The sequence below is a fragment of the Lipotes vexillifer genome, unplaced genomic scaffold (genome assembly GCF_000442215.2).
Source record: "Lipotes vexillifer unplaced genomic scaffold, Lipotes_vexillifer_v1.1 scaffold102, whole genome shotgun sequence".
In the NCBI taxonomy this organism is placed as follows: domain Eukaryota; kingdom Metazoa; phylum Chordata; class Mammalia; order Artiodactyla; family Lipotidae; genus Lipotes; species Lipotes vexillifer.
In genome coordinates this window covers 4,203,164-4,226,949 of record NW_006786541.1, presented here as the reverse complement: position 1 = coordinate 4,226,949, position 23,786 = coordinate 4,203,164, and the positions used below count along the sequence as shown (strand labels likewise).

At 36.8% G+C, this 23,786-nt stretch overlaps 1 protein-coding gene and 1 non-coding gene across 2 annotated transcripts in view; one reads left to right on the top strand and one right to left on the bottom strand.

The window, feature by feature from the left end:
• Window positions 1-23,786, bottom strand: part of ADAM10 (ADAM metallopeptidase domain 10) — a 113,646-nt gene that overhangs the window by 73,881 nt on the left and 15,979 nt on the right. Inside the window, exon 2 of the mRNA XM_007458903.1 lies at window positions 10,855-11,005. Within this exon, the coding sequence (XP_007458965.1) occupies window positions 10,855-11,005 (151 nt within the window). The remainder of the gene's footprint in view (window positions 1-10,854; window positions 11,006-23,786) is intronic.
• Window positions 19,322-19,393, top strand: TRNASTOP-UUA (transfer RNA ochre suppressor(anticodon UUA)). The gene has a single exon. It is a non-coding gene; the product is annotated as a tRNA-Tyr (tRNA).

Below are 23,786 nucleotides of genomic sequence, written 5' to 3'. Positions count from 1 at the left end.
TATTTTGCCACCATAAAAATAAATAAATTTTTAAAAATCATTGTACTGGGACTTACCTGGTGGCACAGTGGTTAAGACTCCACGCTCCCATTGCAGGGGGCCAGGTTTGATCCCTGGTCAGGGAACTAGATCCCACATGCATGCCACAACTAAGAGTTCACATGCCACAACTAAGAAGGCTGCATGCCGCAACTAAGGAGCCCACCTGCTGCAACTAAAGGAGCCCACGTGCACCAATTAAGGAGCTGGTGAGCTGCAACTAAGGAGCCCACGAGCCACAACTAAGACCTGGCACAACCAAATAAATAAATACATAAATAAACATTTTTAAAAAAAATCATTGTATTCCCAAAAGCTAGGGTATAAAATAAAATTGTGCGGGCAGAGATACCCTTCCTAGTGGTAAAAGCCCCTAGAGAACTGGTTGAGATAGTAGTATTGTGATGATAATGATAAGATTATAACATTCTTCTTAAATTTATATAGGTTTACAGTTTTCAGAGCACTTTCACACATATTACTGCATCCCGTCCTCACAGTAACATTGCTAAGGAAGCACGATGAATATTTTTATCAAAGGGTATGACTCAGGTCACAAGACTAGAATTAGGACTAGAACTCTAGTATTTGGTTGCTGTATCTTGCTTTCAATCATACCACGAATGCCTCTCAAGCATGTGCTGCACTGGGTTATATTGGGTTATATTACTGGTTGCACTGGGAATATTTTCCTACTGTTAGATTTAATCACTATGTTGATTCTATGAATCAATAGTATTTTGTCTCTCATCTTGATTATAGTAGTTCTATTATAATTCTTTCCTCAGTGGCATATAGTAAAGTTATAAAGAATAGAGTAAAATTATAGGAGGGCAAAATCAACTAACAAATGACAGCAATTTGAAAAAATACATGAAACAGATTCCAAATCTCTGGCCTCAGTGCTTTGAAAATGCAGTTGTACCATGTGGTAATAATAGTTGGTTTTCCCCTCTAAGGCTTGAGAAAAGCACTCTAAATCTAAACTAAACAAACAGAGGTACCAGAACCACCTGTGGTACAGAACAACAAAATAAATTATGCTAGGATATGATTCTTTTAAGTTTTTGGTTGATCATATACCTTCTATATTAAAGAGGTACCATTCTATATATTAGAACAGTAAGAATATAAAGTAAAAAGAAGTTGCCTTTTCCCATATGATAGCTATTTAGGCTAAAGATAATATGGCCCTGGGCTTCCCTGGTGGCGCAGTGGTTGGGAGTCCGCCTGCCGATGCAGGGGACACGGGTTCGTGCCCCGGTCTGGGAAGATCCCACATGCCGCGGAGCGGCTGGGCCTGTGAGCCATGGCCGCTGAGCCTGTGCGTCCAGAGCCTGTGCTCCGCAACAGGAGAGGCCACAGCAGTGAGAGGCCCGCGTACCGAAAAAAAAAAACAAAAAAAAAAAACAAGATAATATGGCCCTGACTCTCAGAAGAAAACAGCAATAGTTAAAGGTACATCTCTTGAACTGAAGTCATATTAGGACAAAAAGCCTCGACTAATCAAGTACCTTGGTAACAGGGGGAAGAAACCTGAGAGCAAAAACCTTGCTTCCAAGTATGTCTGTAATCCAGCAGTCCCAGACGGGTCTACTGTGTCTAAATGGAACAGGTTTATGGTAGACCTGGGTAGTGATTCCTAGAAATAAAACAGTACTTAATAGCCATCCTTGACATTTCTAGGTATTCTTTTCCTCGTAACATTCACCTTCTTCTTAATAAAGATGCTTGACAGAGTCTCCATTCAAATTATTTTTGTAAGACAAGTTGCCAGTATTAACAGCAAATATTACTATGAGTCAAATATCTAGTTTACTTCCACTAGTATACTTTTTGAAACAGCAAAGTCCTTTTTAAAATTATCTTAAAGAAGCCACTATCCGCCTCCTCCAAAAAAAAAGGATAAAACAGAACAGGTTGGTAGAAGGGGAAAGGGCAGAGTCAGCCCACCTGCGGCCCATTGGGAAGAACCTGAGGCAACCTCCAAAGAAATTCTAGGGTTCTACAGTTTGAAAAACACAGTTCCAGGCTTTACTGATGGCCCTGAAGTAGATAGATTACCTCAAATAAGCAAAAATACATATACGAGATTCCTCAAGAGTTCCCAAAGAAGATAAAAGTGAAACTAAAACTCAAGCAAAAATAAGTAAATTTATCCTGTGTAAGGAGAAGCAGGGACTTCCCTAGTGGCGCAGTGGTTAAGAATCTGCCTGCCAATGCAAGGGACACAGGTTCAACCCCTGGTCCGGGAAGATCCCATATGCCGTGGAGCAACTAAGCCCATGCACCACAACTACTGAGCCCATGAGCCAAAACTACTGAGCCAACATGCCACAACTACTGAAGCCGGCGTGCCTAGAGCCCGTGCTCTGCAACAAAGAGAAGCCATCACAATGAGACGCCAGTGCACCACAACAAAGAGTAGCCCCCACTTGCCACAACTAGAGAAAGCCCGCGTGCAGCAACGAAGACACAAGGCAGCCAAAAATAAATAAATAAATTAAATTAAATTAAAAAACAAAAGAAAAATACTTTTACACTTATTTCCATTCCTTTTTCAAAACAAGAGGAAGCTCAGTTTTTTAAAACTCATTCCCTCTCTTCTATATAAACCCTAGTTAGTGCTTAAAAACATGAAAAATAAAAATATTTCATGTTAAAATCTTATTCAAGAACCTAAGCTCAGAGCCATCACCAGCTCTCAATTTAACTTCTTCAACACAGAATTAACGTGAACACAACTCAGTTGCTATTTCTTATTTCAGTAAGTAATTCAAATACCCAGTGTAGCCTTCAGAGTTTTAAAAAACATATTTGTTAGGCTTTTAATTTCTGTGTAACGAGGAATCAGGCAATCAGGCAATAACTAAGAATTGCATATCCTAGAATATCCACTGCTGAGACAAAGAGTGGTATGAAATATACTTAAAAGTATATGCTAAAGGGCACTGTACTTGACATAAAATAGGTACAAATAAATACCATTTTCCCTTAGGAATTTTTGCTCAAACTTGCTCAAATCTTGTTGGAATAGATTTCAGTGTCAGGTCAGTATTTTTTTTAATTTTGTTTTTCCATATCCATAACAATAGCATTTTTACACAATTCTAATTTATTCTGTTGCTCTTCTTTATGAGCTGGCATCTATCTGTGCTCCCTAGATTCTCACTTCTGCTTCTTAAAGTGTGCTGGTTTGTCTATGGAGTTAAAAGCATCCTGGGTTTCTGCTATGCTACTCATGATATGTCAAAGATAACATCCAAGACACTTCCTGACTAACCCAGCTCCAGTCAGGACCCAAAGAGAATACTTATGCTTCTTACAGGTTACCTGGGCCACATCCTTGATACCCTCACATTTCAGAGGCAGGGAGAACTTGAGTCTCAAACTGCAAAGAAACTTCAAATCAAATTATCTGACCATTTATTATGAACAGTTTGTAAATGTACAGTTAAGGCTATAGGAATAATTATCTTATCAAAATCAGAAAAAAGAAAACTCCAAAACATCATACTACACTTAGATAAAATTTTGGTATCTTTTACACACTATATACAAATCACATATTAGATGGAAACAATTTCTGATTTATTGATTATGTACCTAAACAATTAAACACAGAAGCATAAAAAACAGTTTATTACTGACTAGACAGTGTTTTGAGTTCTTTTTAATTTAGTTACTTGAGTGTTACTAATATATTTTGTAGAACTTTAAAGCAGGAAGAGACCTTAAACATTATCTCATTCAAACTTCAAGGTTTTACTAATGAGGAAGCTAAGGCTCAAAAGAATCTCTAGATAATGCATGCCAAGTCAGAAGGGAACACCATTCAGGCTCCAAATCACCACAGTACTCCTTTCTCTACCCAGTTTACGACTGTTTCAATACGTATATTATACTTCCTATAAAAATCACAAGTTTTACTAAGTAGCTTCCTACTCAAATGCAAATCTATGAAAGGCAGTAAAGTTAGCAAAGTCGTGAGAAGACCAGGAAATAAAGTTGACTGCCCAAAGTATATAATGGAAAACAAAACATGAAGGAAATGTTTAAAAATACATATACACACAAGAAAAAAAAATGTTAACTTCATGATGTATATGAGTCAAATTATTATGCTATACATCTTAAATTTATACAGTGCTATATGTCAATTATATCTCAATAAAACTGGAAGGGAGGGCTTCCCTGGTGACGCAGTGGTTGAGAGTCCGCCTGCCGATGCAGGGGACACGGGTTCGTGCCCTGGTCCAGGAAGATCCCACATGCCGCGGAGCGGCTGGGCCTGTGAGCCATGGCCGCTGAGCCTGCGCATCTGGAGCCTGTGCTCCGCAACGGGAGAGGCCACAACAGTGAGAGGCCCGCGTACCCAAAAAAAAAAAAAAAAAAAAAAAAACTGGAAGGGGAAAAAAAAGAGCAATGGTTTTTCATGGAATTCTCAAGAATGGACATTAGGCTTAAAGAATCTCGACATTCCTTCATTTAACACTGATATTTGTAAACGTGGGATGTGATCCACCCTTTCTTATTTAGGAAACGTGGAAGCCAGGTGGAAAGAATTGTGTTCATGTGCTTAGGCATAAAACAAACAGAACAAAGAATGATTTTAATACTGAAAGACACATACACACACACACATACCCACACCTTAGAGAGGCTGTGCTAGTACCCAAAATCAACATTTTGTATATGGTGGAGAAGGAGAAGAAACTTAGCAGGAAATCTATAATTATATTTATCAAGGTCATTTTTGTAGGCCTATTTCAAGGAAAGGGAGAAATAAAACTATGAGATCATCACATTTTTAACTAAGGTATGTTATAAGGTAGTTACAATAACCATGTTTTAGGGCACAAACTCTGAGACAGTGTGAATATACAAGTATAATAATTGAGACAACAAAATTAAATTCCTGAATTCAGATCTATTCTAGAAAATGTAGTATATGTATATAGTTAATTAAACAGATTTCTGTTAAAAATACCTAAGACAATCACTAATACACAGAATGAGATTTCCTGGGTCCAGGTACTTTGCTGAGAGCCTCAGCTAGAAGTAAGTCCTCCTCCCTTTGAATATCTACAGCATTTTATCTGTAAAGCACCATATCACATTTTCTTCTTATACAATGACTTACGCACATCTTGCAGCTCCTATCAGAATAACTAAATAACAGCGTGCACTTGTACACTCTCTCTCAGTTACTCTCACACATGTACCAAAAAAAAACAAAAGGAGGTAGGGATTTGGTTTTGCCATATGTTCAATATGAATTATGTAATGGAGCTAATAAAAATCTAATGATGTGATAGAAATGTGGACATGGACATATATGTGATAGAAATGTGGACATGGACATATATATACTAACAAACGTAAGGTAGATAGCCAGTGGGAAGCAGCCGCATGGCACAGGGAAACCGGCTCGGTTCTTTGTGGCTGTCTGGAGGGGTGGGATAGGGAGGGTGGGAGGGAGGGAGACAAAGAGGGAAGAGATATGGGAACATATATATATGTATAACTGACTCACTCTGTTATAAAGCAGAAACTAACACACCATTGTAAAGCAATTATACCCCAATAAAGATGTTAAAAAAATAAAAATAAAAAATAAAATAAATGCTGGAGAGGGTGTGGAGAAAAGGGAACACTCTTGCACTGCTGGTGGGAATGTGAATTGGTTCAGCCACTATGGAGAACAGTATGGAGGTTCCTTAAAAAACTACAAATAGAACTACCATATGACCCAGCAATCCCACTACTAGGTATATACCCTGAGGAAACCAGAATTCAGAAAGAGTCATGTACCAAAATGTTCATTGCAGCTCTATTTACAATAGCCCGGAGATGGAAACAACCTAAGTGCCCGCCGTCGGATGAATGGATAAAGAAGATGTGGCACATATATACAATGGAATATTACTCAGCCATAAAAAGAAACGAAATTGAGCTATTTGTAATGAGGTGGATAGATCTAGAGTCTGTCATACAGAGTGAAGTAAGTCAGAAAGAGAAGGACAAATACCGTATGCTAACACATATATATGGAATTTAAGAAAAAAAAATGTTATGAAGAACCTAGGGGTAAAACAGGAATAAAGACACAGACCTACTGGAGAACAGACTTGAGGATATGGGGAGGGGGAAGGGTGAGGTGTGATAGGGCGAGAGAGAGACATGGACATATATATACTAACAAACGTAAGGTAGATAGCCAGTGGGAAGCAGCCGCATGGCACAGGGAAGCCGGCTCGGTTCTTTGTGGCTGTCTGGAGGGGTGGGATAAGGAGGGTGGGAGGGAGGGAGACAAAGAGGGAAGAGATATGGGAATATATGTATATGTATAACTGATTCACTCTGTTATAAAGCAGAAACTAACACACCATTGTAAAGCAATTATACCCCAATAAAGATGTTAAAAAAAAAAAAAAAAAAAATCTAATGATGTGATAGAAATGTGGTATCCAAACCAAAGGCAGCTAGAATCTCAACTTTTCCTTATGGCAGTCACACGATATTTGCAATACAGCATTCAATTTACTTTGAGATAGTTACTAAAAACTTAGGAAGGCTTAATGATTGCTTATTATTTCATGGTACCAATAAAGAATGGGTAAGGCTTAATGACTGCTTATTATTTCATGGTACCAATAAAGAATGGGTAATTAAAATTTTTTCTGAGGTTAAGGGTCATAAAAATTTACATGATTTGCCATCACTAAAATTTTTATCTAGAAGAACAGATCCTGAAATGAGCTTTTTCTTCCTTCAAAACAAAGTAGATTTTATAACTTGAAAGTACTTTTTTCTATAATGATCATTGTTTTATAATATGGAAATTAAGTTAAGTAATGCATTTATTTCCACATGCAAAATACTTTGTTTCATAGCAGTTCTTATTATCTGATTTTTTTCATCCACTAAAATCTTTCTTGAGTGTCTATAATATAAGGGCAAATAGCAGACACACTAAATAGTAGCATGTGTCTGCCTGTGAGGAAGAAAAAACAGTTACAGAAAAATAAACAAGAAATACACACATGAAAAGGAAGAGATACTGAACCAATGCCAAAGGTACAGGTAAGTAATTTAAAGGTTCAGAGGAAGGTGTAAATAAAGCTTCAAAGAAGTAGAACTTGAATTGTGTATTAAAAGATGATCAGAATTTAAGATAAAAAATATAGGAAACAAACTGTACATGGTATATTCAGCAATGAGAAGCTCATTCTGAATGAAACAGACACAATATTGGGAAGTGGAACAAAGTAAGTTTAGAATACACTTGAGTTAATTTACAAAGAATCTTGAAAGCCCAGTTAAGAAATCTGGCTAACAATCATTAATTGAAGACTTTAGAGCAATAAGCTGACATGAAAAAGGAAGCATTTAAGGAAGAGTCATCTTGTAGCAGTACATAGGATAGCTTTAATGATAAATGGAATGGAAGCTGGGAAACCTGTTAGGAGGTGAATAATAAATCAGAGTTACAACTGTAGAAAAAGTACAAAAGGAATAGACTTATTCATTACAGCAGGCAAGGCAGAGAATCTGACAATACTTGAAGATTTTGTATCTGAGTACTCCTAACAGGCAAAGAAAAATATAATATGGGGTCTTGAATCAGCCAGGTCCGGGTAAAATCTGTGCTATGTAACTTTAAAGAAGTTATTTAACTTCTATGAGTCTTAGTTTCCTTGGATATAAAAAGATTTACCTTGTTTGGGTGTAGAGAGATTAAATAAGAAAATGCATATAAAGCATCCTGTACCTGGAACACAACAGACTAAATAAATGTGATATTTTTTTTTACCTCTCTCCCTTGTCTCCCTGTTCTTTATTCCTTAACAATTCTGTCTGAGAATTAAGCAGTACAGTAGGTCATCTGTCTACAAGTTGTCATTTTAGAGCTGATAAAATTGAGTTAATGAGAAATTAAATGACTTACTTAATAGCCTACAACTAGCTATCTTCACTCTTGGCACCAGAGAACAGACACATAGGCCATAAAACACATAAAATTAGCTGAACCAAAACATAGACTCTTCTTTAAAGACACATCCTCTGATAATACAACAGAGGATCTGATTCATAAACCTAAAAACATTTAAATGTGACTGTTTCCTTAACAACATAAAAAGGGCAATCCATTTTAAAAGAAAACATTTTTTAATGTATACACCAAATTTCAGTGTAGGCTGAATTTCCAAATGGGGACCTTTCCATTAGAGAGAAAATTAAGGGTATAAATTTCTTCTCTTAATATAGACTGAATACATGGGAACTTCAGACACAGTCAGTATAAATTTACTCACCTTCCATGAGCATGGAAATCTAGACGTAAAAACTGGTCCTCATGTGAAACTGCTCTTTTGGCACGCTGGTGTTTTTGGTGTAATGAATCCACATCATAAGATAATCCTTCATAATGTCTAATGTATTTATTTAAAGGATTTCCATACTGACCTATAAAAAATAAACAATTTAAATTAATGTCATCTTGTGGCCCATTCTAGTTCTAATATGATTCCATGATTATTCAAATATCTATAAATATGAAACTGTTTCACTAATCCTAGTACTTTATTTTCATATACTTTTTTTTTTTTTTGGCTATGCCGTGTGGCATGCAGGATCTGAGTTCCCCCACCAGGGATCAAATCTGCGCCCCCTGCAGTGGAAGCATGGAGTCTTAACCACTGGGCTGCCAGGGAAGTCCCTAAAAACTTATTGTAACGGGAATTTTAACCGCACACACAAGTTTTGATATTAGCCATAGGTTTGTCTAGAATGTCCTTTATCAGGTTGACAAAGTTACCTTCTATTAATACTTTGCTGATAAAAACTATCAGGAAGAGGTGTTGACTTTTGTCACCCACTCTTTCTGCATCTGTTAAGATGATTATAATAGATAACCAACAAGGACCTACTGTATAGCACAGGGAATTATACCTATAAGGGAAAAGAATCTGAAAAAATACACATATATAAAATATGTATAAACAAATCACTTTGCTGTACACCTGAAACTAACACAACATTGTAAATAAACTATACTGCAATAAAAAATTTTTAAAGAGATGATTATATGGTTCTTTCTTTTTAGTTTATTAATATGGAAAATTAAATTGACTGATTTTCATGGGCAGAGGAACTAAACAGACACTTCTCCAAAGAAGACATACAGATGGCCAACAGACACGTGAAAAGATGCTCAACATCACTAATTATTAGAGAAGTGCAAATCAAAACTACAATGAGGTACTACCTCACACCAGTCAGAATGGCCATCATTAAAAAGTCTACAAATAATAAATGCTGGAGAGGGTGTGGAAAAAGGAACCCTCCTACACTATTGGTAGGAATGTAAGTTGGTGCAGCCACCATGGAGAACAGTATGGAGGTTCCTCAAAAAACTAAAAATAGTTATCCTACAATCCAGCAATCTTACTCCTGGGTATACATCTGTACAAAACTATATTTCAAAAAGATACATGCAGGCTTCCCTGGTGGCACAGTGGTTAAGAATCCGTCTGCCAATGCAGGGGACACGGGTTCAAGCCCTCGTCCGGGAAGATCCCACATGCTGCAGAGCAACTAAGCCCATGTTCCACAACTACTGAGCCTGCACTCTACAGCCCATGAGCCACAACTACCAAGCCCTCATGCTACAACTACTGAAGCCCGCACGCCTAGAGCCCGTGCTCCACAACAAGAGAAGCCACCACAATGAGAAGCCCACACACTGCAATGAAGAGTAGCCCCCACTCACCGCAACTAGAGAAAGCCCACGTGCATCAACGAAGACCCAATGCAGCAAAAATAAATTAAATAAATAAATAAAATAAAATTTTTAAAAAAGATACATGCATCCCCTATGTTCACAGCAGCACTATTCACAATAGCCAAGACATGGAAACAACCTAAATGTCCATCAACAGATGAATGGGTAAAGAACATGTGGTACATATATACAATGGAATACAACTCAGCCATAAAAAAGAACAAAATAATGCCATTTGGAGCAACATGGATAGAACTAGAGTATCATACTAAGTGAAGTAAGTCAGAAAGAGAAAGACAAATACCATATGGTATCACTTATATGTGGAATCTAAAATATGACACAAATGAACTTATCTGCAAAACAGAAATAGACTCACAGACATAGAGAACTTGTTGTTGCCAAGGGTGGGGATGGAGGAGGGGTGGAGTGGGAGTTTGGGGTTAGCAGATGCAAACTATTACACAGAGAACAGATAAACAACAAGGTCCTCCTGTATAGCACAGGGAACTATATTCAATATCACCTCTCTCCCTTGTCTCCCTGTTCTTTATTCCTTAACAATTCTGTCTGAGAATTAAGCAGTACAGTAGGTCATCTGTCTACAAGTTGTCATTTTAGAGCTGATAAAATTGAGTTAATGAGAAATTAAATGACTTACTTAATAGCCTACAACTAGCTATCTTCACTCTTGGCACCAGAGAACAGACACATAGGCCATAAAACACATAAAATTAGCTGAACCAAAACATAGACTCTTCTTTAAAGACACATCCTCTGATAATACAACAGAGGATCTGATTCATAAACCTAAAAACATTTAAATGTGACTGTTTCCTTAACAACATAAAAAGGGCAATCCATTTTAAAAGAAAACATTTTTTAATGTATACACCAAATTTCAGTGTAGGCTGAATTTCCAAATGGGGACCTTTCCATTAGAGAGAAAATTAAGGGTATAAATTTCTTCTCTTAATATAGACTGAATACATGGGAACTTCAGACACAGTCAGTATAAATTTACTCACCTTCCATGAGCATGGAAATCTAGACGTAAAAACTGGTCCTCATGTGAAACTGCTCTTTTGGCACGCTGGTGTTTTTGGTGTAATGAATCCACATCATAAGATAATCCTTCATAATGTCTAATGTATTTATTTAAAGGATTTCCATACTGACCTATAAAAAATAAACAATTTAAATTAATGTCATCTTGTGGCCCATTCTAGTTCTAATATGATTCCATGATTATTCAAATATCTATAAATATGAAACTGTTTCACTAATCCTAGTACTTTATTTTCATATACTTTTTTTTTTTTTTGGCTATGCCGTGTGGCATGCAGGATCTGAGTTCCCCCACCAGGGATCAAATCTGCGCCCCCTGCAGTGGAAGCATGGAGTCTTAACCACTGGGCTGCCAGGGAAGTCCCTAAAAACTTATTGTAACGGGAATTTTAACCGCACACACAAGTTTTGATATTAGCCATAGGTTTGTCTAGAATGTCCTTTATCAGGTTGACAAAGTTACCTTCTATTAATACTTTGCTGATAAAAACTATCAGGAAGAGGTGTTGACTTTTGTCACCCACTCTTTCTGCATCTGTTAAGATGATTATAATAGATAACCAACAAGGACCTACTGTATAGCACAGGGAATTATACCTATAAGGGAAAAGAATCTGAAAAAATACACATATATAAAATATGTATAAACAAATCACTTTGCTGTACACCTGAAACTAACACAACATTGTAAATAAACTATACTGCAATAAAAAATTTTTAAAGAGATGATTATATGGTTCTTTCTTTTTAGTTTATTAATATGGAAAATTAAATTGACTGATTTTCATGGGCAGAGGAACTAAACAGACACTTCTCCAAAGAAGACATACAGATGGCCAACAGACACGTGAAAAGATGCTCAACATCACTAATTATTAGAGAAGTGCAAATCAAAACTACAATGAGGTACTACCTCACACCAGTCAGAATGGCCATCATTAAAAAGTCTACAAATAATAAATGCTGGAGAGGGTGTGGAAAAAGGAACCCTCCTACACTATTGGTAGGAATGTAAGTTGGTGCAGCCACCATGGAGAACAGTATGGAGGTTCCTCAAAAAACTAAAAATAGTTATCCTACAATCCAGCAATCTTACTCCTGGGTATACATCTGTACAAAACTATATTTCAAAAAGATACATGCAGGCTTCCCTGGTGGCACAGTGGTTAAGAATCCGTCTGCCAATGCAGGGGACACGGGTTCAAGCCCTCGTCCGGGAAGATCCCACATGCTGCAGAGCAACTAAGCCCATGTTCCACAACTACTGAGCCTGCACTCTACAGCCCATGAGCCACAACTACCAAGCCCTCATGCTACAACTACTGAAGCCCGCACGCCTAGAGCCCGTGCTCCACAACAAGAGAAGCCACCACAATGAGAAGCCCACACACTGCAATGAAGAGTAGCCCCCACTCACCGCAACTAGAGAAAGCCCACGTGCATCAACGAAGACCCAATGCAGCAAAAATAAATTAAATAAATAAATAAAATAAAATTTTTAAAAAAGATACATGCATCCCCTATGTTCACAGCAGCACTATTCACAATAGCCAAGACATGGAAACAACCTAAATGTCCATCAACAGATGAATGGGTAAAGAACATGTGGTACATATATACAATGGAATACAACTCAGCCATAAAAAAGAACAAAATAATGCCATTTGGAGCAACATGGATAGAACTAGAGTATCATACTAAGTGAAGTAAGTCAGAAAGATCGTCTCGAATACAATTTCTCTCCAGAATGTGTATGTATATATATATATATATATATATATATATATATATGTATAACTGAATCACTTTGCTGTATAGCAGAAATTAACACATTGCATATCAACTATACTTCAATTTTTTTAAAAATTGTTCATTTTCTAATGTTAAACCAACCTTGCATTACTGATATAAATCCCACTTGAATATAGTATATTATGCTTTATAATACTGTTGGATTCAATCTGCTATAATTTTGTTTAGAATTTTTGTTATCTATGTTAATGAGAGACACTGGTCTGTAGTTTTCTTGGACTGTCTTTGTCAAGTTTTGGTATCAGTATAAAAAAAAGACCTTGAAAGTACTACCTCTTCTTCAATTTTCTAGACAAATGTATGTAGAATTGGTATTATTTCCTCCTTAAATGTTTGATAGAATTCACCAGTGAAGCCATTTTGGCCTGGAATTTTCTTTGTGAAAGGTTATTAATGACATCAATTTGATATATAAACAGCTATTCTGGTTATCTACTTCTTGAGTGATCTTTGGTAAGAATTTGTCCATTTTACCTAAGGTGTTGAAGTTATGGAGATAAAGCTGTTCATAATATTCCCTCATTATATTTTTTATATCTTTTGAAACTATAGTGATGTTACCTCCCTCATTCCTGATATTGGTAATCTGTATCTTCACTCTTTGGTCCTGATCAGGATAGCTAGAGATTTACTGATTTTACTGATCTTCTCAAGAACCAACCTGTAATTCCTTTGATTTTCCTTATTTTTCTGCTTTCTATTTTTTTGTTTTTCACTTTGATCTTTCTTTCTTTCCTTCTGCTTACTTTGAGTTTAATCACTCTTCTTTTTTTAGTAAAAACCATTGATTTAAGACTTTTCTTTTCTAATCCAGGTATTTAGTGCTATAAATGTTCCCTTAATACTGCTTTAGCAACATCCCACAGATTCTGTTATGCTGTGTTACCATTTTCATTCTGTTCAACATACTTTCTAATTTCCTTTTTGATTTCTTCTATGATTCATGTGTGTTTATTTCTTCTATGATTCATTAGAAGTCTGTTATTTAGATTCTAAATATGGGGAATTTTTCAGTTATCTTTCTGTTACTGACTTCTAATTTAATTCTACTACACCCAGAGAACATACTTTGTATGACATCAATCCTTTTAAATACATTGAGACTTATTTTATGACCAAGAATTTGGTCTATCCTTGCAATGTTTCAGGCACACTTGAAAAGAATGTATATTCTGCTGTTAATGGATGAGTGTTCTAGAAATGTCAATCTCTGCACTTATTGAGTACAGTGTTTTATAAATGTCAACCAGGTCAACTGGCTGACAGTATTGTTCAAGTCTTCTATACCCTTCATGGTTTTCTGTCTACCTGTTCTATAATTGAGAGAAAGGTATTGAAACCTCTGTCTGTAATTATGAGTTTTTCTATTTCTCCTTGCAGTTCTCTGCTTAATTGATTTTTGTTGTTGTTCTTTTTTAAAAATTTTTATTTTATTTATTTTTGGCTGCATTGGGTCTTTGTTACTGCACGTGGGCTTTCTCTAGTTGCGGTGAGTGGGGGCTACTCTTTGCTGCAGTGCATGGGCTTCTCATTGTCATGGCTTCTCTTGTTGCGGAGCATGGGCTCTAGGCATGCAGGCTTCAGTAGTTGTGGCTCGTGGGCTCTAGAGCTCAGACTCAGTAGTTGGGGTGCTCAGGCTTAGCTGCTCCACAGCATGTGGGATCTTCCGGGACCAGGGATCGAACCCGTGTCCCCTGCATTGGCAGGCGGATTCCCAACCACTGCACCATGAAGGAAGCCCTGCTTAATTGATTTTTGAAGTTCTATTATTACACGCATAAATGTCAAAGATTATTATGTATTATGCCTTTTGGATTAATTCACTCCTTTATCAATTATCGAATGATCTTCTTTATTCTTTGTAATATTCTATGTTCTAAAATCTACTTTGTCTGATATTAATATAGCACTCCTTTTTTTCTTTTTTTTTTTTTGACTGGCATGGTATCTCTTTTCCATCCTTTTATTTTTAATCTATTTGTGCCTACGTATTTAATGTGAGTTCACAGCAGGCAGCATAGAGCTGGGTCTTGCTTTTTCGTCCAATCTGATGATCTCTGCCTTTTAATTGGAGTGTTTGGATCATTTACATTTAAAGTAGTTACTAATGTGGTTAGGTTTAAGTCTATCATCTTGCTGTTTATTTCTGTTTGTCCCATCTGTTCTCTGCTCCCTTCTCCTTTATTGGGACTAATTAGTTTCTTATGATTCTCTTTTTACCTCTTCACTAGCTTATTAGCAAAACTCTCTGGTTATTTTAGTGGTTGCTTTAGGGCGTATACATCTTTGTAAGTATACATCTTTAACTTAACCTACCTTCAAATGATATTATAACACTTCAGGTATAAGAACCTGACATTACTATACTTTCACTTCTTTCCTCCTGGTCTTTAGACTATTGTCATCATATACTTTACTTACTTGTATCTTATAAAGCCCACAATACATTGTTATTGTTTTGGTTTAAACAGACAATTATCTTTTAAAGAGATTTAAATAACAAGGAAAAAAATCTCTATTTCTCATTTCCAGGGTTCTTTGTTCCTTCATGTGGATCCATATTTCCATCTGGTATCATTTTCCTTCTACCTAGATAACTTCCTCTAAAATTTCTTCTGCTGGTGAAGAGCTCTTCCAGATGTTGGATGTCTCAAAGTCTTTATTTTTGTCTTCATTTTTGAAAGATATTTTCACTGGGCACAGAACTCCAGGTCGACAAGTTCGTATTTTTCTTTAAATATTTTTAAAACCTTGCTCCACTCTCTTTTCACCCATATTCCTTCTGACAAGAAATCTGTCATCCTTACCATTGCTCCTCTGAATATAATGTGTCTTTTCCCTCCCTAGTGCTTTTAAGACTTTCCTCTTTAATACTGGTTTTGAGCAATTTGATTCTGACGTGCTTTGGTTTCTTCATATTTACTGAGCTTTAGTTTCAGTAAACTCCTTGGGTTTGTGGGTTTATAATTTTTCAACTCTTATTTCTTCCATTTTTTTCACTCTCCCCACCCCCACCCACCCAAGGACTCCAGTTACAAGTATATTAGGTCACTCAAATTCTTCCCACAGCTCACTGATGGGTTTTTTCATATTTATCAAAAATTCTTTTTTCCCTGTTTCATTTTGAATAGTTTCTACTGCTTTCTTCTAGTTCAATAATATTCTGTAATGTCTAACCTGTTGTTAATGCCATCTGGTGTGCTTTCCATTGAAAACATTGTAGTTTTCGTCTGCAGAAGTTAGATTTCCGTCTGTTTTATTTATACCTTTTAGGTCTCTATTTAACTTATTAAACATATGAAATACAGTTGTAATAACTCTTTTAATGTTCTTGTCTGCTAATTCTAATGCCCATGACAGTTATGGATTGGTTCCAATTGACTGCTTATTCTTCTCATTACAGATTGTGTTTTCCTGCTTCATTGCATGTCTCATAATTTTTCACTGAATAGATGGCAGATGCTGTGAATTTCACCTTGTAGGGGCTGGACATTTTTTGTATTCTTATAAATATTCTTAGGCTTTGTTACAGGACAAAGTAAAGGTAGTTAGAAAGTTTGATCCTTTTGGGTCTTGCCTTTATGATTTGTTACATGGGTCTGGAGCAGTGTTCAGTGTAGGGCTAATTTTATTCCCTACCACTGGGGCAAGACATATCTGAGTACTCTATGCAATGCTCCACAAATCATGGCATGAGTTTTTCCCATCTGGCCGGTAAGAACAAGTACTATTTCCTGCACTGTGTGAACATAGGGCACTGTTTCTTTCCCTGGCCTCAGGTAATTTCCTCACATATACACACTGATCAATACTCTGCCAAACACTCCAGGGGAACCCTCTGCAGATCTCAGGGATTCTCTCTCTATGCAGCACCCTTCATTCTAATATTGTCTGCAAACTCTAGCTGCTTTGGTCCCATTCCATCTCAACTCAGAGTTTGTTGGCCTCCACCTAGCTTCCCTCTTGTAGCACGAATGAATTGCAGATGGAAATTCATTCCAGGCAGAAAGCTGGAACAATCATAGGTCTCGCTTCATTTGTTTCCCCTCTCTTGGGGATCTTGTCCTTCACCACTTGGTGACCAATGTATTAAAAACCATTGCTTCTCGCCTAATGTATTGCATAAAGCCTAAATGTTCCATCACTAAATTTTCTGTTTATGCAGTTAGTTGCTTGTCATTATATGGTTAAGGATACAAACTCTTAAGTCATCTGGGTTTAAGTTCTGGAGACTGCACAACAAGGTAAATATACTTAACACTACTGAACTGTACACCAGAAATGGTTAAGATAGTAAATTTTATGGCAAGCATTTTCTTATTAGAATAAAAAAATTCTCTGGGTTTGAATCCCATTACCTTCATTTTATTAGCTTGTTTCCCTGATCAAGTGGAAAACTCAACTTCATTTTCCCACTCTTAAAACAGAGAGAAGTAAGGGCTCCCCTGGTGGCGCAGTGGTTGAGAGTCCACCTGCTGATGCAGGGGACACGGGTTCGTGCCCCAGTCTGGGAAGATCCCACATGCCGTGGAGTGTCTGGGCCCGTGAGCCATGGCCACTGAGCCTGCGCGTCCGGAGCCTGTGCTCCGCAACGGGAGAGGCCACAACAGTGAGAGGCCCGCATACCGCAAAAAGAAAAACAGAAAGAAGTAGAATACCTCTTTTTTAAGGCTGTTACAATGATTAAATGATTTAAGCCATGTGTGGCAATCAGCAAAGTGCCTACCATACAGTGAAAGCTCAGTAAATTTTTCACAGTCATCACCATCTCTTCCCTTTCCTCCACTTCCTTTTTTGCCTTCTCTCACACTTGTCTTTGAGACCTATATACACAAATTGAGGCCATACATTCAGGAATAAAGACAGAACTAGGTTTGAATTCTGACATTTCCTCACCATAACTACATGATCTGGGTAATTATTAAACTTTTTTAAAATCTCAGGGTTTTTTTTTTTTTATCTGTAAAATAGAGACAAAAGTGAACAACTTAAATAAAAGTAAACTCCTTAGCACAAAGCCTAGCATGAAAAGACCATTCAATTTAAAATACTGAGCCACTGGTGGGAATGTAAATTGATACAGCGACTATGGAGAACAGTATGGAGGTTCCTTAAAAAACTAAAAACAGAATTACCATACAACCCAGCAATCCCACTACTGGGCATATACCCAGAGAAAACCATTAATTCAAAAAGACACATGCACCCCAATATTCACTGCAGCACTATTTACAATAGCCAGGTCATGGAAGCAACCTAAATGCCCATCGACAGATGAATGGATAAAGAAGATGTGGTACATATACACAATGGAATATTACTCAGCCATAAAAAGGAACAAAATTGAGTCATTTGTAGAGACGTGGATGGATCTGGAGACTGTCATACAGGAGTAAAGTCAGAAAGAGAAAAACACATATCATATATTAACACATATATGTGGAACCTAGAAAAATGGTACAGATGAACTGGTTTGCAGGGCAGATATTGAGACACAGATGTAGAGAGCAAACATATGGACACCAAGGGGGGAAAGTGGCAGGGGGTGGGGATGGTGGTGTGATGAATTGGGCGATTGGAACTGACATGTATACACTGATGTGTATAAAATGGATGACTAATAAGAACCTGCTGTATAAAAAAATAAATAAAATTCAAAAATTCAAAATAAAATAAAATTGACTCCTAAAAAATAATAATGATAAAATAAAATAAAATACTGAGTCACTTCACCATACTCTTGAATGCACTGCTCTCAAGAGAGGTGACAGAAATGGAGCCTGAAACTAGAATCCAGAGCTATCTTACAACTAGCATAGAAAATATAGTGAACCCAAGGTATAAGAGAAAATAAAACCTCCCAGTATGGAACTTCTAAAAATCAGGACTCAATAATGGGATTATATATTGTACCAATGCATCTTCCATATTCCTTAAAAAATATCTTTGAGTCTATATGTGGCTTTTTAAAAATACCTCACACGATAAAATATCAAGAAAAAATCAAGAATGGGGAAGTTGTACTATGAGAACTTTGGGGTAGGTCTTTCATTTTCAAAATCAAAGTAGGATTACTGAATTGTATTTCTTTTAAGTGGACTGAATAGTCATAGTACAAACTTAGCTTTGCAAAGTTTCCACTCCTTTTTCGGCACCAAAAAGTCAACTTTTTAAGTAACAATGCAGATAAAGCATTTTGCCACTTCTGATAACTTAAAACAGTAACTATGGCTGCTCTGGTGAAGCACATGTGATAACGGCTCAATTATTTGCATGGATGTAACACTTCTGGGAGAGTTATTAAACAAAGTCATCTCTTCTCTGTCCCACACACAAAGGAATTTTATGAAGCAACATAATGTTTACCTTCACTTACAAAGGACCTGACTGATGACTTTCAGAATCTTTATAATTGAGATAAAACATGATTCACAGGGTTTAAACGGGAAAGTTAAAAACACTACCCAGGGACATACAGTGAACAAGTCCACTTCAGTATCAGCTTCTACAAAAGACCTATGTTTCTTTGTTAACTGTGCCTAAACATCAGTATTTATGATATGGTCATGGTAATACTTTTAAAATTATTGAAGAAAATGTATTAGATGAGGGAATTCCCTGGTGGTCCAGTGGTTAGGACTCAGCACTTTAACTGCTGAGGCCTGGGTTGAATCCCCGGTCGGGGAGCTAAGATCCCACAATCCACATGGTGCGGCCAAAAAAAAAAAGTATTAAATCAAACTGTATTATGTAGTTTCTCCCTCCAATACTTAATGAAACAATGGGAAAACCATGGGAAAAAATAACTATAAAAAGCAGCCCACCCTCCCACATTAAAAAAAAATCCTCAAGAACTAAAACCAAGTAAGAAATGGATATAACTAGTGTGTGTTAGAGCTAGCTGATACGGACTCATGAGTGCCAATTCTCTTCCCAACTGTTCAGTGACATGCTGGTAGCTTGAAATCAGCCATGGGTAGAGTATTCATGCTAATGAAATTAGAAATGGCTACAAATCAGAGGATTTTTTTTTCTTGTTTTCAAGAGAACAGGTGTACTAAAACAACACTGGAAATAACCTAATGGTATAATCTTTCAAAGAAGCAGCCAAGGAAATAAACAGAATACTGTAATGAGAAAGTGTCAAAGCATAGCACACTGAACTCCAGACGCTGCCCCTAACCCTCATAAGCCATACAATTCACTTTTTTAAAAAATCTCGAGAACAGAGCCCTGGAATTCTCAAAAAGGTTGTATATGGTCATGAGTCCTGACTGCAGAAAAGTAGGTAAAACACAAATTCTATCACAGAAAGAAAAACGACAGAAGAGCCACACCACCATGAACATGTCGAAACATACAGAAGGAAAAAAAAAAAAAAAAAAAAAAAAAAAAAAAAAAAAAAAAAAAGCAAAAGAGAAAAAAAACCAACTGAGAAAGGAAACAAACAACACTTAGAAACAATCCAGGACAAACTGGAATCAATCAGTCTTAGATGATATTAAGGAATTCTTGTTAATTTTCTTCAATACAACAACACTGTGGTAATATAGTAGGAGAATAATCTGAATTTGGGGAGATGTACTTTGAAGTACTTAAGAGTAAAATGACATGCATAATTTTCACTGAAGTGATTCAGAGCGGGACAAAAGAGAAAAAGGACACAAACTGCTATCAGTTTCCACTTCTGACTATAATGGAGTAAGAGGAACTAAATTTAACCTACCACCATAAACATTCAGAAAACTTGACAAAATACATTGGAGGATAAACAAATGAGATAAGATCTGCAATTGGCCCAACTTAACTACCCAGAGGCAGTTTCAGGTCAATATGCAGGGTAGAGGAACCCAAACAGAGCCTGCTGGTCTTGCTGAATTGAGGAGCCACTACTTCTCTGAGTTCTGAGAGGCCAGGCATTTAGAATTTGTGGGTCAGAGTGCCAAAGAAAAGGAAGCTAACAGAAAAGGAGCTCAGAGATCTAAAGAAGCGTCCCCTTACATGTTTGGCAGATTCATATCTGATCATGTGAGAGAATCAACTAACCCAGGCCAAAAAAATAAACCACAAAAAGAGTAAGCAGAACAATCTTAAAAGCTTATATTGATAGGGCTGGGAAGTGTTCATATTCCCACCATCCAGCTAAGAAAGACCTGTAATATACGGAGCATTGGGTAAAGCCCTCAGGAAAACATCACCTTATTTACGGGGCAAAATTAGCCATAGACTAAAGGCTGTTTGGGATCCACTCTAACAAAGCTTAAAGGCCATCTTCCAAAGGACTCAACTGATTCCAAGTAGTTTAATTGTACACCAAAAAAAATCTGACAGTGTTTAAAGGCAAGACAAAATCAAACACACACAAAAAAAGTAATAATCAAGAATGATCTGCATCCAATCAAAAATTACCATGCATGTAAAGAATCAGGAAAATGTCTTTTTCTCATATTACTGGAGAAAAAAATCAGATATTAGAAACAGAAACTATAGAGATGATGGAATTAACATACAAAGAAATTAAAAGTTATCATGGGCTAACAGCTGAAAACTAGGGACAAAAAAACCCTTAAAATCAGCTGGTGGGTTAGGACCAAAGGAGCTACAGAAAAAGACACATTACATACAGAGGAACAAAGGTATAAATGACAGCATAACTACATAAGACAGAAGATAATTCAGCAACATGTTTAAAGTACTACCAAAAAAAACTATCAACCTAAGATTCCATACCCAGTAAAAATATCTTTCATAAATGAAGATGAACCAAAAAAAAAGGTAAAATGAACCCTTTTTCAGACATCAAAGCTGACAGTAGACCTGCATTACAAGAAATGTTAAAGCAAGTTTTTCAGGCAGAAGGAATATACCAGCTGGAAACCTGTGTTGACACAAACCTGTGTTGACACAGGAACAATGACTATAATGAGAAAATAAAAAAGATTTCTTCTCTCATTCTTTAATCTCTTTCAAAATTAAGTGATTGTGTTCAAGAAACACAATGTACTATGGCATTTATGACACAAATAGAATTAAAATGTATGATAATACAGCACAATGGAGGAGAGGAGAAATGAAAGTACACTATAAATGAGGTGGTATTTTATTTAAAGGTATACATTTTTAAGTTACAGGTGTATGTTGTACACCCTAGGAACAAGCTCTAGAAATATATACTAAGGAGGTATATCACGTAAGACAATATCAGAGATAAAATGAAATCATTTTTTAAAGCAAATTAATCCCAAAGAATATACAAAAAGAGGAGTAAAAAGGACTATGAACAGATAGAACAGAAACCAAACAGTAAGATGGTAGTTTTAAACTCAATCAATAATTACATTAAAAGTTAATGATTTAAACATAATTAAATGAAAGTCATTTTCTTATTTTTCAAGAAAGAAAATGTTAATACATGCTGTGTAAAAGATACTTTAACAAAAATAAAGATGAGTTAAAGTAAAAAGAATGGGGGGCTTCCCTGGTGGCGCAGTGGTTGAGAGTCTGCCTGCCAGTGCAGGAGACATGGGAAAAGTTATACCATCCAAACCGTAATCCAAGAAAGCTGGAGTGCCTACAGTATTATCAAAGTAAACTTTAAAACAAACAAACCAAAGGAAAAAATAAAAAGAGGGATTTAAAAAAGACATTTCAGGGGCTTCCCTGGTGGCGCAGTGGTTAAGAATCCGCCTGCCAGTGCAGGGGACATGGGTTCGAGCCCTGGTCCAGGAAGAACCCACATGCCGTGGAGCAACTAAGCCCATGTGCCACAACTACTGAGCCTGCACTCTAGAGCCTGTGAGCCACAACTACTGAGCCTGCGTGCCACAACTACTGAAGCCCGTGCACCTAAAGCCCACGCTCCGCAACGAGAAGCCACCGCAGTGAGAAGCCCACGCACCATAACGAAGAGTAGTCCCCACTCTCCACAACTAGAGAAAGCCCGTGTGCAGCAACGAAGACCCAATTTAGCCAAAAATAAATAAATAAATAAAATTTTTCCTAAATGTGCATCACATAAAAGAGCTTAAAGTATGTGAAGAAAGTCCCCCCCAAGGGGGACTTCCCCGGTGGTCCACTGGGTAGGACTCCCCTCTCCCAGTGCAGGGAGCCCAGGTTCAATCCCTGGTTGGGGAACTAGATCCCGCATGCATGCCGCAAATAAGAGTTCGCATGCTGCAACCAAGGAAAAAAAGAAAATAAAAAATCCCACATGCCGCGGCTGGAGATCCCACATGCCTCAACGAAGATCCCGCGTGCCACAACTAAGACCTAGCACAGCCTAAATCAATATTTTTTTTTAAAAAGAACGAGGACAATTTTTTTTAATTAAAAATGCTGACAGTAGCTGAAAGTAGACAAATCTGTAAATTACAGTTGGAAATCATGAACACTCCTCACTGAACAAGTAGACAAAAAATAAGGACTGAACACGATCAAACAACTTGACCTGATTAACGTTTACAAAATAGTCCACCCAACAATAGATATATTCTTTTCACAGGCACATGGAGTATTCACCAAGATAGACCTTAATTCTAAGCCATAAAGCATGTTTCCATAAATTTTAAAAGACTGAAATCAGAGAGTATGTTTTCTGACTACAGTGCAATTAAATCAGTAGGAGATACTTGGAAAAATTCCCAAATACTGGGAACTTAACACACTTCTAAATAGCCCTTGGGTCAAAGAAGAAATCAAAAGGGAAATCAGAAGGATTCTGAATTGACTGCAAAGACCACAAGGGAACTTTACTGGTTAGTGTAAATATTCTATATTATTATTATTATTATTATTATTATTATTATTATTATGGTGGTGGTGGTGGTTAAACAACTATATACCTTTCTCAAAATTAACTGTTGAATTTTATTGTATGGAAATTATACCTCAATAAAGCTAATTAAATTTTTTTTTTAAAGAAAGATGGTGAGTCAAAGTGGTAAGCATATGGGTATTTGGCCTTTCTTTTACTCTTCCCTAAGCTATACACTTTAAAAAAAAAAAAAAAAAGAGTCAGTATAGCTCCCAATTTCCCTCAGGATATTGTCTAAATGCCATGGCCTGACCTTCAAGGATCCAC